At 39.5% G+C, this 18,115-nt stretch overlaps 1 protein-coding gene across 1 annotated transcript in view; it reads right to left on the bottom strand.

Annotated features, from left to right (window-relative positions):
* Positions 1-18,115, bottom strand: part of LOC124034880 (ALK tyrosine kinase receptor-like) — a 168,196-nt gene that overhangs the window by 117,457 nt on the left and 32,624 nt on the right. Inside the window, exons 5-6 of the mRNA XM_046348286.1 lie at positions 9,346-9,518; positions 7,769-7,863 (exon numbers count right to left, since the gene is read on the bottom strand). Coding sequence (XP_046204242.1) covers positions 7,769-7,863; positions 9,346-9,518 — 268 coding nt within the window. The remainder of the gene's footprint in view (positions 1-7,768; positions 7,864-9,345; positions 9,519-18,115) is intronic.

The following is an 18,115-nucleotide window of genomic DNA, read 5'->3' as shown; positions in this document are numbered from 1 at the left end:
CTGTAAAATGGACGCTATCTATTTTTCCTTGCCATAGACACTAGAGACTGGCGGAGGGATATTTTTTTTGTGTTTTTTGTGAACAGTTTTCCTTGGGATTTTGCCTCCTACACACGTTCTGTTATAGTCACAGACACGATTCAACCAGTTTTATAAACTTCATAGTGTTTTCTATCCACCCATACTAATCATATGCATATACTATATTCCTGACATGGGTAGCAGGACGTTGAAATTTTGCGCGATTTTTAACAAAAAGCTGCAAATATTCGCAGCCTCTTCTTCTTGAGCCACTCCTTTGTTGCCTTGGCCTTGTGTTTTGGGTCATTGTCATGCTGGAATACCCATCCACGACCCATTTTCAATGCCCTGGCTGAGGGAAGGAGGTTCTCACCCAAGATTTGATGGTACATGGCCCCGTCCTTTGATGCGGTGAAGTTGTCCTCCCGTGTAGTTCTGGCCTGATTCCTCACCATTCTCATGATCATTGCAACTCCACGAGGTGAGATCTTGCACAAAGCCCAAGTCAGAGGGAGATTGACAGTTATTTTGTGTTTCTTCCATTTGCGAATAATCGCACCAACTGTTGTCACCTTCTCACCAAGCTGCTTGGCGATGGTCTTGTAGCCCATTCCAGCCTTGTGTAGGTGTACAATCTTGTCCCTGACATCCTTGGAGAGCTCTTTGGTCTTGGCCATGGTGGAGAGTTTGGAATTTGATTGATTGATTGCTTCTGTGGACAGGTGTCTTTTATACAGGTAACAAACTGAGATTAGGAGCACTCCCTTTAAGAGTGTGCTCCTAATCTCAGCTCGTTACCTGTATAAAAGACACCTGGGAGCCAGAAATCATTCTGATTGAGAGGGGGTCAAATAATGATTTCCCTCATTAAAATGCAAATCGATGTATAACATTTTTGACATGCTTTTTTCTAGATGTTTTTGTTGTTATTCTGTCTCTCACTGTTCAAATAAACATACCATTAAAATTATAGACTGATCATTTCTTAGTCAGTGAGCAAACGTACAAAATCAGCAGGGGATCAAATACGTTTTTCCTTCACTGTACATACATACATAGATACATACATACATACACGTACCTGTATAGATATACATACCTTCTTTTAGAATATACCTTTACCGTTCCCACAAACCCTACCACCCTTCCCCCATAGGAGTAAACTAATAAACAACAACACTTAGGCCTCTACCTTCAGTTTATGCATATTATACCCATTTTACAGACACAATCTATTTTACAATAGTTATATTTTGCTTGTTTGTCCTTCCTCTATTTCTGATGTCTATCCAGTTTAATGTCTATCCAGTTTCTATTTGTAACAGTGCTATTTCACAACATTTCTGAACCTATGTACATTTTACAGACCCCGTATGTTTTACATTAGTTATCTTGTTATTAGTCCCACCCTTCAGCTCCATTCAACGCCTCCCATCTATCTCTTAACAAAATGGATTTCTATTTGCCAAATATTTTTCAACTGTGCTGTGATGTTTCACAAAAGTACTGAACCTTTCTATTCTCATAGCTTTGACATATGGTAAATTAAAGACAAACATTTTTGTTAAAATAATGATATTATTGATTGATTGACTATGGCTTTTCAAATCTCCCAGTATTGCTATCTGCAGTGTTAGTTCTAGGCAAATGTTGCAATTCTTCAGCCATTCCTGGACCTGTGACCAAAAACGAGCTACATGTGGACAATACCAAAATAAATTATTTAATATCTCTGCCTCCTCACAGCAAAATCTGCAGAGCTGGGAAGATTGTATCCCCCATATAAATAACATGCTATTGGTTGCAAGAATTTGTATAGTAATTTAAATTGAAAAATTCTATGTTTTGTATCCGACGTTGTTTTGCGTGTCAATTCATAAACCATGTGCCATGGAAAATCTCCTCCCAACTATTTTGAAATTTATATGGCACATCTGTCAATTTTTCTGGTCATTAAATTAATTTGGTGTAGGTTTTTATTTATCAGACTTTTCTTTAACCATTTACGTTCTTTAATGCAGGGCCGACAGACAAGTTTCTTACTTTTTTCCCCTTCAACTTGCCTCCTCCATTTTTATGGTAATGTTGCAATTAGTTGGTTGTAATTTTGGGTAGAGCAGACATTTCCGTATGTCTGTGTTTTAACTGCATGTGTGACATAACTCCACCAGTCTTACTTATGATATCATTCTCAAAGGTATACCTTTTTTAAACATTTCATCGAAAAATATATATATTTTTTTAGTATATTTGAGTTTTAACACTATTTGTTGTATTATTTGTTCTGTCCTTTCAGGTGGATCAAACTTAAGACCTTTGTCAGAAGACACTTGCCAGTTGTTCAGCGCATGCTCGCAGTACATGTTCTGGTAATCAGTGTGGCCCTGCAGCCCTGTGAATGTTGACCTGTTTAAAAGGTCTTACCCACATCGGCTGCGGAGAGCGTGATCACACAGTCTTCCGGAACAGCTGATGCTCTCGTGCATGTTTTAGTGTTATTTTCCTCAAAATTAGCATAGAAGTAGTTTAGCTCATCTGGTAGGTTCGTGTCACTGGGCAGCTCTCGGCTGTGATTCCCTTTGTTCTTCCCTTTGTAGTCTGTAATGATTTGCAAGCCCTGCCACATCCAATGAGCGCCAGATCTGGTGTAGTACGATGCGATCTTAGTCCTGTTGTCACACCCTGACCATAGTTTGCTTTGTATGTTTCTATGTTTTGGTTGGTCAGGGTGTGATCTGAGTGGGCATTCTATGTTGGATGTCTTGTTTGTCTATTTCTATGTCTGGCCTGATATGGTTCTCAATCAGAGGCAGGTGTTAGTCATTGTCTCTGATTGGGAACCATATTTAGGTAGCCTGGGTTTCACTGTGTGTTTGTGGGTGATTGTTCCTGTCTCTGTGTTTTGCACCAGATAGGGCTGTTTTTGGTTTTCCACGTTTATTGTTTTTGTTAGTTTATTCATGTCTAGTGTCTTTATTACAAAACATGAATAACTACCACACTGCGTTTTGGTCCGCCTCTACTTCACCTAAAGAAAACCGTTACACCTGTATTGACACTCTTAACAATGTTTGCGACTAGCCTAGCGTCACTTGATCCCAATATCGTTCCCAGTTGATCGATAGGTGATATAAATTTCACAACAAGTGTGGGTTTTTGTAGTGGATACCCAGGCTAGATTAGATGCCATCTGGAGGAGGATCTGCCTGGTGATAGATGATGTCAACCCATTTACTTCAGAAAGTGTTCATACCCCTTGACCTATTCCACATTTTGTTGTGTTACAGCCCAAATTCAAAACGGATGAAATGCAATCTACCCATCTACACAATATACCCCAGTCTAAGGTTGTTTGCACTCTGAAGCAGGTTCTCATCAAGGATTTTCCTGCCTGTATTTGGCTCCATTCATTGTTCCCTCTATCATTACCAGTCTCAATGTCCGTGCCACTGAAAAGCATCCCCACACCATGATGATGCCATCACTATTCTTCTTGGTAGGGTTGTTGTTTGACAGGTGATGACCTGTGCCTGGTTTCTCCAGACATAGCGCTTTGCATTCAGACCAAATAGCAACATTTCTGTCTCATCAGACCACATAATCTTTTGCCTTATGATCTGTATTCCATATGACTTTTTGCAAAGTACAGGCGTGCCGTCATGTGCCTTTTTCTCAGGAGAAACTTCCGTCTGGCCACTCTCCCATAAAGCCCATATTGGTGAAGTGCTTTAGAGACTGTTGTCCTTCCGGGAGGTTCTCCCATCTCAATCAAGGAACTCTGTAGTTCTGTCAGTGGTTCTTGGTCACCTCCCTGACCAAGGTCCTTCTTGCCTGGGTGCTCAGTTTGTTCAGAGCCAGCTCTAGGCAGAGTCTGGGTAGTTTCATATTTTTTTCCCTTTTCCAATGATGGAGTCGACTGTGCTCTTGGAAACTTTCATCACTGTAGAAATTGTTTTATACCTTTCCCCAGATATATGCCTCATCACAATTATTGGAGATCTACGGAGAGTTCCTTGGACTTCATTGTATAGTTTCTGCTCTGCCATGCACTGTCAAATGAGATATCTTATATAGACAGGTGGGTTTCTTTCTAAATTATGTCCAAACAATTGAACAGGCCATAGGTGGACTCCAATCAAGTTGTAGCGACATCTCAAGGTTAATCAAAGGATTTACCTGAGCTCAATTTGGAGAGTCATAGCAAAGGGGTGTGAATACATTTCTAAAAACACGTCTTCACTTTGTCATTATCTGGTATTGAATGAGAAAAAAATACAACAAAATGTGGAAAAGTCAAGAGGTATGAATACTTTCTGAAGGCACTGTAGATGCCCTGATCCTAAAATCAAATATAATCAATGTTTATTTTGGTCGTGTACACAGTTTAGCAGATGTTATAGTGGGTGTAGCAAAAAGCTTGTGTTACTACAGTAGCCCCTAACAATGCAGTAAAATGTCAAACAAGTGCACAAATAATACAAACACATTTTAAGACAAATCAAGAAATGTCGGAACGAATCCAATTAACAACCCAAATAGCGTTATCCAACCGTAATCCAAATGCGGTCTATACCTGTACAGGATTCATTGATGCAACATATACTAAGAATGATATGTACAGCAGTAGATATATTAAAGGGAGCCAGCTATGTCAAGAACACAGAATATAAATAAATATGCAGTGTGTATAAGCAGTGTAACAACTACAGCATGTAAATACATGGTACAAAACCCCATTACAAAATGGATAGAAGTGCAGAAAAGTAGCTTCCGGAGTCCGGAATATAAATATAATGTGTATGTATGTGAATGGTGTATAGACAGTATGGACAGTATGTGAACAGAAAAGGAGTGTACAGCAGTAGTTATAAAGGATGAGCCATGACTAGAATAAAGTATATACATATAAAGTGGGACATATGAGGTAGTGTTGATATAGGGTGATTGCAATGGTACTGATTTAATAATATACTATACACCTGGTACTGAGGCCCATTTCTACACCTGATTTAATACTATATGAATAACATAGTAATAACAGTGAACTACACAATCACCCCATTCCTGTTTCAATTTGAATTCATATCCTCATCAGAGCCAGACCTCAATTCATAATTTACTTTCTGCCTACCTGACTGAGAAGGCAGATTAATTAGTGAAATCAACTGTACTTTAGGAGAAGATTTCAGATTTCCGCAGATTTCCGCCCCGCAGAACCTCATTTTGTCTCTTTCGGGAAATTGTATTTTTTAAATGTATTTATTTAACCTTTATTTAACCAGGTAGGCCAGTTGAGAACAAGTTCTCATTTACAACTGCGACCTGGCCAAGATAAAGCAAAGCAGATGGGTTTAGTCATTTAAATCACACCCGTTTTTCCTTAAAGACTGACTCACTGTCCGTCTTCGAAGCAGCATCAGTGGCAGCTTGCTATTCTGGGCACAGTTAGAGCAGTTACTTGAGAGAGTTAGGGAAAGACAGAGGGGTATAGAGCATGTCTTTCTCTCTTTTCTTTTCTCCAAATGTGAGACGCAAGTGTCATGACGCTGTTGTTCGCTCTTCGTTATGGATAAAGCGGGAAAGGCTAGACAAGTTTTAATATGTATGAGAATATGTGGACACTTAAGCTCCCGGACTTCACCCATATCGTGGACAGTGAGAGATTGTCTATACTGATATTATGTAGAAGAGATAAGTGTATATCTCACCAATGATACCAGAGGTGAAGAAATAAGTAAATAATGTCAATGTTTGACTTTAGTCATAATTCAAGATATGTATTTTGTCTAGAGCTGGGCAAGAGGAGCTGGGCAATATTTAAAATTATCTGCTTATTAGGTATTTTGTTCAAATACTTAACCAGAACATTACAATCGTTAAAGTATGAATATAGCAGGAGAAAATCCTTCTCCGATATCAAGGCATATACACACTAATTATTTGTGCATGAATGATTGTATATTTGGTAAACATCTAGAAGAATTTATACACTGTAAACCAAAAAAATTAAACGGGCCAAAAATGTAGATATTTTAACATATAATTGAAGCTTACAGCCATTATTTCTCATTTCTCTGTAACGGCTGTCCTCTTCGTCTGATGAGGACTATGAAGGATCGGACCAAAATGCAGCGTGGTAAGTGTTCATGTTGTAAATTTAATCAAAACTGAACACTCAACAAAATAACAATGAGGAATAACGAGAAAGAAACAGTTCTGTCTGGTGATACACACAAAACAGAAAACAACTACCCACAACTCATAGTGGGAAAACAGGCTGCCTAAGTATGGTTCTCAATCAGAGACAACGATTGACAGCTGCCTCTGATTGGGAACCAAACCAGGCCAAACACATAGAAATACAACACAGAACAAAACATAGTATGCCCACCCCAACTCACGCCCTGACCAAACGAAAAGACAGACATAAAAAGGAACTAAGGTCAGGACGTGACATTGTCACTATAATTGTGACAGGTTGTCAATGTAAATTATAGTCTGTTCTTAATTGACTTAAATAAATTGTTAAATTGTCTTCTGCTAATGAAAGTCTGAAATTTTTGCTTTAAACAAGTAAACTGTTTACAGATGCCGTATTTATACTGAACAAAATATAAACACAACATGTAAAGTGTTATTCTATTCCCAGCTTTCATGAACTGAAATAAACGATCCCAGAAATGTTAGATGCACAAAAAACGTATTTCTCTCAAATTTTATGCACAAATTTGTTTACATGCCTGTTAGTCTGCATTTCTCCTTTGCCAAGATAATCCATCCACCTGAAAGGTGTGGCGTGTCAAGAAGCTGATTAAACATTATAATCATTACATGGGGTGGCAGGTAGCCTAGTGGTCAGAGCGTTGGACTTGTAACTGAAAGGTAGTTAGAGCGTTGGATTTGTAACCGAAAGGTGGTTAGAGCATTGGACTTGTAACCGAAAGGTTGCAAGATCAAATCCCCGAGCTGTTAAAGTAAAAATCTGTTGTTCTGCCCTTGAACAAGGCAGTTAACCCACTGCTCCTAGGCTGTCATTGAAAATAAGAATTTGCTCTTAACTGACTTGCCTAGTAAAAAAATGGTTCATCTTGTGCTGGGGACAATAAAAGGACAATCTATATTTGTGTCTAATAAAGCCCTTTAATGGGGAAAAACTAATTTTATTGGCTGGACCTGGCTCCCAAGTAGGTGGGCCTATGCCCTCCAATGCCCACCCAGGGCTGTACCCCTACCTAGTCATGTGAAATCCATAGATTAGGGCCTAATTTATTTAAATTGACTGATTTCCTTATATGAACTAATTAACTAATGAACTCAGTAAAATTGTTTGAAATTATTGCATGTTGCATTTATAATTTTGTTCAGTATAGTTTCCAGTTTCTCACAGCAGTAAAATAATCCTACAGCAATAGGAAATGTGAATTAAAATGTGGATTATAATTAATGGCATTTTTTTTTTGCAGGGGTTGATACATGTCTTGTTAGGGCAAATCAGGTTTGACATTTTGTGGAAATTCTAAACTCTAGAAGCCTTTTTAAACCTTCAATACACTAGAAGTGTGCATTTACTGCTGTGCAGGATACGGCATCTGTAAGCAGGTATTGTGGGTAAGTTGAGGAGATATGAATGTATTACTTGTTATGTGTTGATTGGGTACAAAGCCCTTGTTTTGTCTGTGATAAAAAAATAAAGGCTTAAGTCAAATAACAAATTATGTGTACTGTAGAACATCAATGAAATACTCACAGGCCAGGAAGCAGTCCATACTGAAGGAGATGTTATCCAGACAAATGGCTGATCCTGGACCTGGCCCATTGTCAGCGCTGAACTGGAGCCAGAACCTGAGGAGAAACAAAATCTGATCTTTGAACAGTAGAGACAATCTGGATTTAGAACACAACATAAATGACCACAAGCTGCATCACTCAAGTCCTTGAGATGAGGGGAAGATGAAGTATATCTGCTTGGTGATAAACTTCCTTAATTAAGTGTATCATTCAAGTCTAGGGTAAAAAAAGGCCAGATTCAATCCATAACGCTTAAATTCAGCGTTGTAGCACGATTGACATTTAATGACAGTTGTTCCGCGATAAAATCTGCATATGCTGGTTCAAATGGAAATTAAGTTTAAATTTCAAGCGTGGTACTCAAGCATTCTACTAGCACAAATACATACTTCAAAAACAACATTGTTGATTGCAACCTGAATAATGAGTTTTACACCAGTACTCTGGTAGGACATGTCATAATAGTCTGCTATTTGAAACTGCAAATAGATAGAACACTGATGGATGACCACGAAGACCACAATTTATCATACTGTGACCCTGTACTGAATGTACAAATCTACTACACTGAATGACCTATTTTCCCAAGCATGTGCGCCACACAGAGTTGGTAGAATAACCAATTTAAAAAAAAATCTGATTTTGTGACTTTCACCTAATGCTCTTTTCTCTTCCATTTGCAGAACACAGAGGAGTGAGAATATAAATGACAGACTACTGTTGGGAGCCAAATCTAAAGACATTCACTTACTTCCTTGTCTTTTGTTACGGACCAAAATCCTAGCGAAAAAAATATGCTTGAGAAAAAAAATCCACTTGAATTCATAAGGTGCAAGGACATGCATTTTAATTAAGAACGTGAGCAGAACAAACTCCATAAAACCGGAAATAGAAACTGAATCAATATCTGAAGACCAGGATTAACTTGGCTCCAACGATAAAGAGAGCCCAATCAAGCACGCCGAGATGAAACAAGTCATCCAACCTTTTTCCTTCTTTTTCTTTAATTTTTAATATCAGGTCCTCAACACTGAAGAACAAAAAAATCAAGTGCTAATTGTAGGAAAAGGCGGATGAATGGAGGCCTCTGTATCGATTTTTACTACCCTGTTTTAAAAATACACGATAAGGAGAATCGGGTACTCACCGCAGGCCCATCGTATAAGGCAAGTAAACCCATTGGGACCCATGATGAAAGGGAGGCTTATCTTAAAATGTAATGTAAATACTGAAATTCGGAAGGAAGAACTGAAGAAAAAAGCTATGCATTACTGTGTCTTTGGACCTGAAAGCCGAAATGTGTTTTCTTTCATCCTAAAAGAACACATTATGCATCGTTGTGGTTTGCTGGTTCTTTTATGCTTTGACGTGATGCATGTTTCAAATGTAGTATGATCCTATCATCTCACAATCTAATGAAGCAGTGCCCCATTTTGACCGTGTTACATATTCATACACTGCACTCTGTTTTTCCAAAGGCCGTGATTGGCCAAATCACTTGTCAGTCTGTCAATGGAGCAACTTGATTCGCCTTACCAGTCAACAAGTCCGTAGAGAGGAAGCATAATGAGTCTCCAGCCTCTCTCGGTTTTGGGCTCGCTGGCAGAGTGCCACAGTCTGCGCTGCTCCTTAGGTCCTGTGCTGTTCTCCACCAGCCACAAAGATAGCGCCCACCTCTGGCCACCTCCGGAACACATCCAGAACCGTACCTGTTGGGGAAATCACATTATATTATGAGTCAGAATAGGAATTGCATAGGACTTGACTGAGACACACATTGACATCTCAAATCATCAGATTGTGATGTTATACTGTCATAATTACTAGTTTAGAAGTAGTGTACTCACATCCAGTTACTTGTTCCCACAGTGTTATTAAGTGCAATATTCTGACCGGAAAGGTTTTACTCCAGCCAGACCTTCATGGAAGACATTTGGGTCTAAACACTGCACTTGATAAAACTGTAGAGGCAGTCTGAGGGTATCTTTCTTTAAAAGGAAGTTGTAGTTACACCTACAGATTAATAAATTGTCTCAGCTGTACACCAGGCCGTATTAATTTCCCTATTCCATATTGCTCATATTTTTCTCAATCTAATGGAACAACAATACTCCCATCTAAATGCTATATTTCTGTCTCTCCAATATGCAGCGCTGACTATGGTTTCCCTCTAATCAACATTTAAACTATAATTTCTATGTCTTCTATCACAGTGTACTCCCTCACTTAATTGTCATTGATCCAGATTTCACCTTTGCAAAACTGTGAGAAGTTCCCTGACATCAAGATTATAGAAGTCAAACCGTGTTTGCCCGGCATTACTTGAAGATGGACATGATCTGCTACTAATGCCCAAGCCAATATACTCTTGAGATTGGGTGCTGCGGCAGAAAGGCAGGCAGGTAGGGTATATTGGACAGCTCAGGGTCGTGTAAAGAGAGATTGAGGTGCTAATCTGGAATCACGGCTAATCTTTAGTCCAGTGCCAAGGAACTGCTGACTTCGGCTAGCTAGAATGTAGCTTTAGGCACTGTTATAGGACTGAACTTTCTGAACTTTACTTCAGACATAACTCAGTAGCTGTCGTTCAGAGGCCCACTTTATGTCCCCCTCTATCCTCTCTTTCACTTTATTTTTTCCCTTCTTCCATTTTCTGTCTCCCATAGATTCTCTCCTTGTGCATCCTATGTCTGTGACGATACCCGTATCGCCAAACATTTTCCATGGGAAAATTAAAACATGGTGTGGGCCAAACTCTTTGGTCTTTTAATAACCTGTTGTATGTAAGATACTGATGCTTGTATAAGTATTCACCCACCTTGGCATTTTTCCTATTTTGTTTCCTTACAACCTGGAATTGAAATGTATTTTGGGGGGGGGTTGTATCATTTGATTTACACAACATGCCTACCACATTGAAGATGCAAAATATGTTTTATTGTGAAACAAACAAGAAATAAGACAAAAAACTTGAAAACTTGAGCGGTCATAACCATTCACCCCCTCCAAAGGTAATACTTTGTAGAGCCACCTTTTGCAGCAATTACAGCTGCAAGTCTCTTGGGGTGTCTCTATAAGCTTGGCACATCTAGCCACTGGGATCTTTGCCCATTCTTCAAGACAAAACTGCTCCAGCTCCTTCAAGATGGATAGGTTCTGCTGGTGTACAGATATCTTTAAGTCGTATCACAGATTTTCAATTGGATTGAAGTCTGGGCTTTGGCTAGGCCATTCCAAGACATTTGAATGTTTCCCCTTAAACCACTCAAGTGTTGCTTTAGCAGTATGATTAGGGTCATTGTCCTGCTGGAAGGTGAACCTCCTTGCCAGTCTCAAATCTCTGGAAGGCTGAAACAGGTTTCCCTCAAGAATTTCCCTGTATTTAGCGCCATCCATCAATCATTCAATTTTGACCAGTTTCCCAGTCTCTGCCGATGAAAAACATCCCCACAGCATGATGCTGCCACCACGCATTACTGTGGGGATGTTGTTCTTGGGGAGATGGAGAGGTGTTGGGTTTGCGCCAGACATGGCATTTTCTTTGATGGCCAAAAAGCTTCTTCCATATGTTTGAAGTCTCCAATATGCATTTTGGCGAACACCAAACATGTCAGCTTGCTTTTTTTTCTGGCCACTCTTCCGTAAAGCCCAGCTCTATGGAGTGTATGGCTTAAAGAGGTCCTATGGACAGATATTCCAATTTCCGCTGTGGAGCTTTGCAGCTCTTTTAGGGTTATATTTGTTCTCTTTGTTGCCTCACTGATTAATGCCCTCCTTGCCTGGTCCGGGAGTTTTGGTGGGTGGCCCTCTATTGGCAGGTTTGTTGTGGTGCCATATTCTTTATATTTTTTAAATAATGGATTCAAATTGTGCTCCGCGGGATGTTCATAGTTTCTGATATTTTTTTATAACCCAACCCTGATCTGTACTTCTCCTCAACTTTGTCTTTGAGCTGTTTGGAGAGCTCCTTGGTCTTCATAGTGCCGCTTACTTGGTGGTGCCCCTTGCTTAGTGGTGTTGCAGACTCTGGGGCCTTTCAGATCAGTCGTAGAGTGGGGCAAAAAAGTATTTAGTCAGCCACAAAAAGACACCTGTCCACAACCTCAAACAGTCACACTCCAAACTCCACTATGGCCAAGACCAAAGAGCTGTCAAAGGACACCAGAAACAAAATTGTAGACCTGCACCAGGTTGGGAAGACTGAATCTGCAATAGGTAAGCAGCTTGAAGAAATCAACTGTGGTAGCAATTATTAGGAAATGGAAGACATACAAGACCACTGATAATCTCCCTCGATCTGGGGCTCCACGCAAGATCTCACCCCGTGGGGTCAAAATGATCACAAGAACGGTGAGCAAAAATCCCAGAACCACATGGGGGGACCTAGTGAATGACCTGCAGAGAGCTGGGACCAAAGTAACCGTCACGGTTTTCTTCTAACTCCTCCTCTGACGAAGAGGTGTAGCCAGGATCGAACCAAAATGCGGCGTAGTTGGTGTTCATGTTCTTTAATAAAGGAAAAACTCAAACATGAACATAATACAAAAAACAAACAACGTGAAAAACCGAAACAGCCTATGCTGGTGCAAACTAACACAGAGACAGGAACAATCACCTACGAAACACTCAAAGAATATGGCTGCCTAAATATGGTTCCCAATCAGAGACAACGATAATCACCTGCCTCTGATTGAGAACCACTAGACTTTACTAGATAACCCTATTAAGCCACAATCCCAATACCTACGAAAACCCCAAGACACAACACACCACATAACAAACCCATGTCACACCCTGGCCTGACCAAAATAATAAAGAAAATACAAAATACTAAGACCAGGGCGTGACAGTAACAAAGCCTACCATCAATAACACACTACGCTGCCATGGACTCAAATCCTGCAGTGCCAGACGTGTCCCCTTGCTTAAGCCAGTACATGTCCATGCCTGTCTGAAGTTTGCTTGAGAGCATTTGGATGATCCAGAAGAAGATTGGGAGAATGTTATATGGTCAGATGAAACCAAAATATAACTTTTTGGTAAAAACTAAACCCGTCGTGTTTGGAGGACAAAGAATGCTGAGTTGCATCCAAAGAACACCATACCTACTGTGAAGCATGGGGGTGGAAACATCATGCTTTAGGGCTGTTTTTCTGCAAAGGGACCAGGACGACTGATCCGTGTAAAGGGAAGAATGAATGGGGCCATGTATCGTGAGATTTTGAGGGAAAACCTCCTTCCATCATCAAGGGCATTGAAGATGAAACGTGGCTGGGTCTTTCAGCATGACAATGATCCCAAACACACCGCCCGGGCAACGAAGGAGTGGCTTCGTAAGAAGCATTTCAATGTCCTGGAGTGGCCTAGCCAGTCACCAGATCTCAACCCCATTGAAAATATAGGGAGTTGAAAGTCTGTGTAGCCCAGCAACAGCCCCAAAACATCACTGCTCTAGAGGAGATCTGCATGGAGGAATGGGCCAAAATACCAGCAAGAGTGTGTGAAAACCTTGTGAAAACTTACAGAAAATGTTTGACCTCTGTCATTGCTGACAAAGTATCAAGATAAACTATCTCAATAGATAATCCATGTAAATTACAGGTTGTAATGCAACAAAATAGGAAAAACGCCAAATGGGGGTGAATACTTTTTCAAGGCACCGTATTGTGTGCTATAGCTTGCAAAATAAATATATGTGACTCTGGATAATAACATGTTTATGTCCAACATTAGTTTTCCTAAAGACATTAATCTGCTCCGTGTTGACATGTCTTTAGTATCTTTAACGTGACGACATGCTATTTTATCAAATCGATTACCTAACATTTCAATGTTTACTTGATTGAATTAACCTGTTACTCCTACCCCCTACTTTTTCGAACATTCTGTTAAAAATCGCGCAACATTTCAGCACCCTGCTGCTCATGCCAGGAATATAGTATATGCATATGATTAATATGTGTGGATAGAAAACACTCAGACGTTTATAAAACTGGTTGAATCACGGCTGTGACTATAACTGAACGTGCGTTTCATCGAAAAGCGCAGGAAAATCTGATCACTGAAAATGGAAAAAAATTGATAAAGGCGAACCACAATAAATGGGACTGAGGTTGCAATTACCTACAGCTTCCACATGATGTCAACAGTCTTGTCATTTGCCTAGGCTTTGTTTCTTGGTCAAACGAAGAAGAGACAAGCCATTTGTTCAGGTCTCCGTCCGGATATTTTGGTTGAGATTTAACCGGACATTATTTCCAGACGGACAGCTAAAGAATATACATCGCCTCGTGATCAATTTGATTGCTTATTAACGTGTACTAATACCTAAAGTTGCATTACAAAAGTATTTCGAAGTGTTTTGTCAAAGTTTATCGTCAACTTTTTTTTATTTTAAAAAATGATGTTATGTTATAAGACGCTATTTTTTTCGTTTATCACACAGTCTTCATAGATCGATATCTAGGCTATATATGGACCGATTTAATCGAGAAAAAAAGACCCAATAGTGATTATGGGACATCTAGGAGTGCCAACAAAGAAGATGGTCAAAGGTAATGAATGTTTTATATTTTATTTGTGTGGTTTGTGTAGCGACGACTATGCTAATTATTTTGTTTACGTCCCCTGCGGTTCTTTTGGGGTGTTACATGCTATCAGATAATAGCTTCTCATGCTTTCGCCGAAAAGCATTTTAAAAATCTGACTTGTTGCCTGGATTCACAACGAGTGTAGCTTTAATTCAATACCCTGCATGTGTATTTTAATGAGCATTTGAGTTTTAACTAGTACTATTAGCATTTAGCGTAGCACATTTGCATTTCCAGATGTCTAGATGGGACGCCTGCGTGTCAGGTAGGAGTAAGAGGTTAAATCATGCAAGAATTAACTAATTAATAACCTGGGGCACCATGGAAAAGTTTATTTAACATCTCTAGGGTAGGGGGCAGCATTTGGAATTTTGAAAGAAAAGCATGCCCAAATGAAACTGTCCTCTACTCAGGCCCAGGAGATAGGATATGCATATTATTAGTAGATTTGGATAGAAAACACTCTAACGTTTCCAAAAACTGTTAAAATAATGTCTGTGTATAACAGAACTGATTTGGCAGGCGAAAACCTGAGAAAAATCCATTCAGGAAGTAGGATTTTTATATTCATTGCCATTACAGTATCCATTGACTTAGGACTCAAATTACAGTTCCTATGGCTTCCACCAGATATCAACAGTCTTTAGAAATTGTTTCAGGCTTGTTTTCTGAAAATATTAGCGAGTAAGAGCAGTCTGAAAGAGTGGACCCTGCCGTGTCGAAGCTTTTTCATGCGCACGACCAAAGAGAGTGCCTTTCTTGTTTACCTTTTATATTGACAACGTTATTGTCCGGTTGAAATATTATTGATTATTTAGGCTAAAAACAACCGGAGTGTTGAATATAAACATCGTTTGACATGTTTCTATGAACTTTACGGATACAATTTGCATTTTTTTTTCTGCCTGTTGTGACTGCGTTTGAGCCTATGGATTACTGAAGAAAACGCGCGAACAAAACAGAGGTTTTTTGGATATAAAGAGAGACTTTATCGAACAAAAATAACATTTATTGAATAAATGAATGTCTTCTGAGTGCAAATATATGAAGATCATCAAAGGTAAGTGAATCATTTTATCTCTATTTCTGACTTGTGTAACTTTTCTACCTGGCTGGTTACTGTTTGTAATGATTTGTCTGCAGGCTATGTTCTCAAATAATTGTAAGATATGCTTTCGCCGTAAACATTTGTGAAATCTGACACCGTGGTTGGATTCACAAGAAGTTTATAATGAGTATTTCTGTATTTGAATTTGGCGCTCTGCAATCTCACTGGATGTTGGCCAGGTGCGTCGGCCAGGTGCATTGGCCAGGTGCGTCCCACATACCATAGAGAGGTTAAGGAGTTCCGTCTTTTGAATTTACTCTTAGAGATTTAAAGAACTCTTACATTTCAGTCATCAATCAGTCATTAATTATTATTTTCCTTCTATCAGTCACATCTGAATGTCGTAAAAGTCTTGGTTATCTGCATGAACCCTAGTTTCCATAATGAATCAGCAATATACAAATTGGTTTAATTATTTATTTACTAACTAATCACAGAAATACATAACAAACAGTAGATACTGGTTACGAACAATGATAGAAAGGTCCCTAGTGGGCTAAGCCGATATGACAGCTTGGTAGACAAAATGTCTTCTCTGTTGGAATCCTCGGACGTCCTGTAGGGTTTCTCAGAGTGTCTGGTTCACTTTCCCAGAAGTCACGATGTCTTTCGTGGTTATAGGTAGTTAGAATGAATACTTCATAGTACCATCATTTCCAGCCGTGTAGCCTATGCGCCACGTGGTATGGTCTTGACATTTGGTAGATTTGTAGTGCCAAATATTTCAATATGTCACATCATCTGCATGTTTTATAGTCTTAGAAATTCAACCATTTGCAAACTTAGCATACACCGGGGTTTGCGTGGTCTGGTGTGAATTCCGTCACGATTGGGTTTTTAATACAGTTCAGAGAAAAGGGCAGTTCCATGACACCGACCTAATGTCTAGTTAATCTTTATATGAAAATCCATACTCTCATTTAGAAGGTTAACATCACATTACACCTTTTCACAAATAGTTTCATGTTTAATCACATACGTTTCAGAGTATTTAGATGTAAACCTGACATCTGGGAAATGTACACTTTAAGAGACACCGTTATGTGTTTCCTGTCCTTCATGAGATCACCAAATGAAACACACGTGTCATAACTGTCCCTTAACTTCTTCGAGATAGGGGGCACTCTTTTAATTTTTGGATAAAAAACGTTCCCGCTTTAAACAAGATATTTTGTCATGAATAGATGCTCGACTATGCATGTAATTGACAGCTTTGGAAAGAAAAAACTCTGATGTTTCCAAAACTGTAAAGATATTATCTGTGAGTGCCCCCCGAACTAATGCTACAGGCGAAACCAAGATGAAGTTTCATACAGGAAATGCCCCAGATTCTGAAGGCGCTGTGTTCCAATGTCTCCTTATATGGCTGTGAATGCGCGAGGAATGAGCCTGCCCTTTCTGTCGTTTCTCCAAGGTGTCTGCAGCATTGTGACGTATTTGTAGGAATATCATTGGAAGATTGACCATAAGAGACTACAATTACCAGGTGTCCGCCCGGTGTCCTGTGTCGAAATTATTGCGTAATCTCTAGGTCCATGTGCGTTCCATTTCTTCAGAAGAGAAAGGCAACTGCCACGAAGGATTTATCATCGATAGATATGTGAAAAACACCTTGAGGATTGATTCTAAACATCGTTTGCCATGTTAATTTGGAAAAACGTTTGCGTTTTAATGACTTAATTTTCGTTTTTTTTTCTTACCCAAACGTGATGAAGAAAACGGAGCGATTTGTCAACACAAATAATATTTTTGTAAAAACGGAACATTTGCTATCTAACTGAGAGTCTCCTCATTGAAAACATCTGAAGTTCTTCAAGGGTAAATTATTTTATTTGAATTTTTATTTTTTATTTTTTATTTCACCTTTATTTAACCAGGTCGGCTAGTTGAGAACAAGTTCTCATTTTCAACTGCGACCTGGCCAAGATAAAGCATAGCAGTGTGAACAGACAACACAGAGTTACACATGGAGTAAACAATTAACAAGTCAATAACACAGTAGAAAAAAAGGGGGAGTCTATATACAATGTGTGCAAAAGGCATGAGGAGGTAGGCGAATAATTACAATTTTGCAGATTAACACTGGAGTGATAAATGATCAGATGGTCATGTACAGGTAGAGATATTGGTGTGCAAAAGAGCAGAAAAGTAAATAAATAAAAAAAAGTATGGGGATGAGGTAGGTGAAAATGGGTGGGCTATTTACCAATAGACTATGTACAGCTGCAGCGATCGGTTAGCTGCTCAGATAGCTGATGTTTGAAGTTGGTGAGGGAGATAAAAGTCTCCAACTTCACGATTTTTGCAATTCGTTCCAGTCACAGGCAGCAGAGTACTGGAATGAAAGGCGGCCAAATGAGGTGTTGGCTTTAGGGATGATCCGTGAGATACACCTGCTGGAGCGCGTGCTACGGATGGGTGTTGCCATCGTGACCAGTGAACTGAGATAAGGCAGAGCTTTACCTAGCATGGACTGGTAGATGACGTGGAGCCAGTGGGTCTGGCGACGAATATGTAGCGAGGGCCAGCCGACTAGAGCATACAAGTCGCAGTGGTGGGTGGTATAAGGTGCTTTAGTGACAAAACGGATGGCACTGTGATAAACTGC

The sequence above is a fragment of the Oncorhynchus gorbuscha genome, linkage group LG05, assembly GCF_021184085.1.
Source record: "Oncorhynchus gorbuscha isolate QuinsamMale2020 ecotype Even-year linkage group LG05, OgorEven_v1.0, whole genome shotgun sequence".
Taxonomy (NCBI): domain Eukaryota; kingdom Metazoa; phylum Chordata; class Actinopteri; order Salmoniformes; family Salmonidae; genus Oncorhynchus; species Oncorhynchus gorbuscha.
Note: the sequence above shows the minus strand (reverse complement) of the source record. Positions and strands in the feature narration are given on the sequence as shown.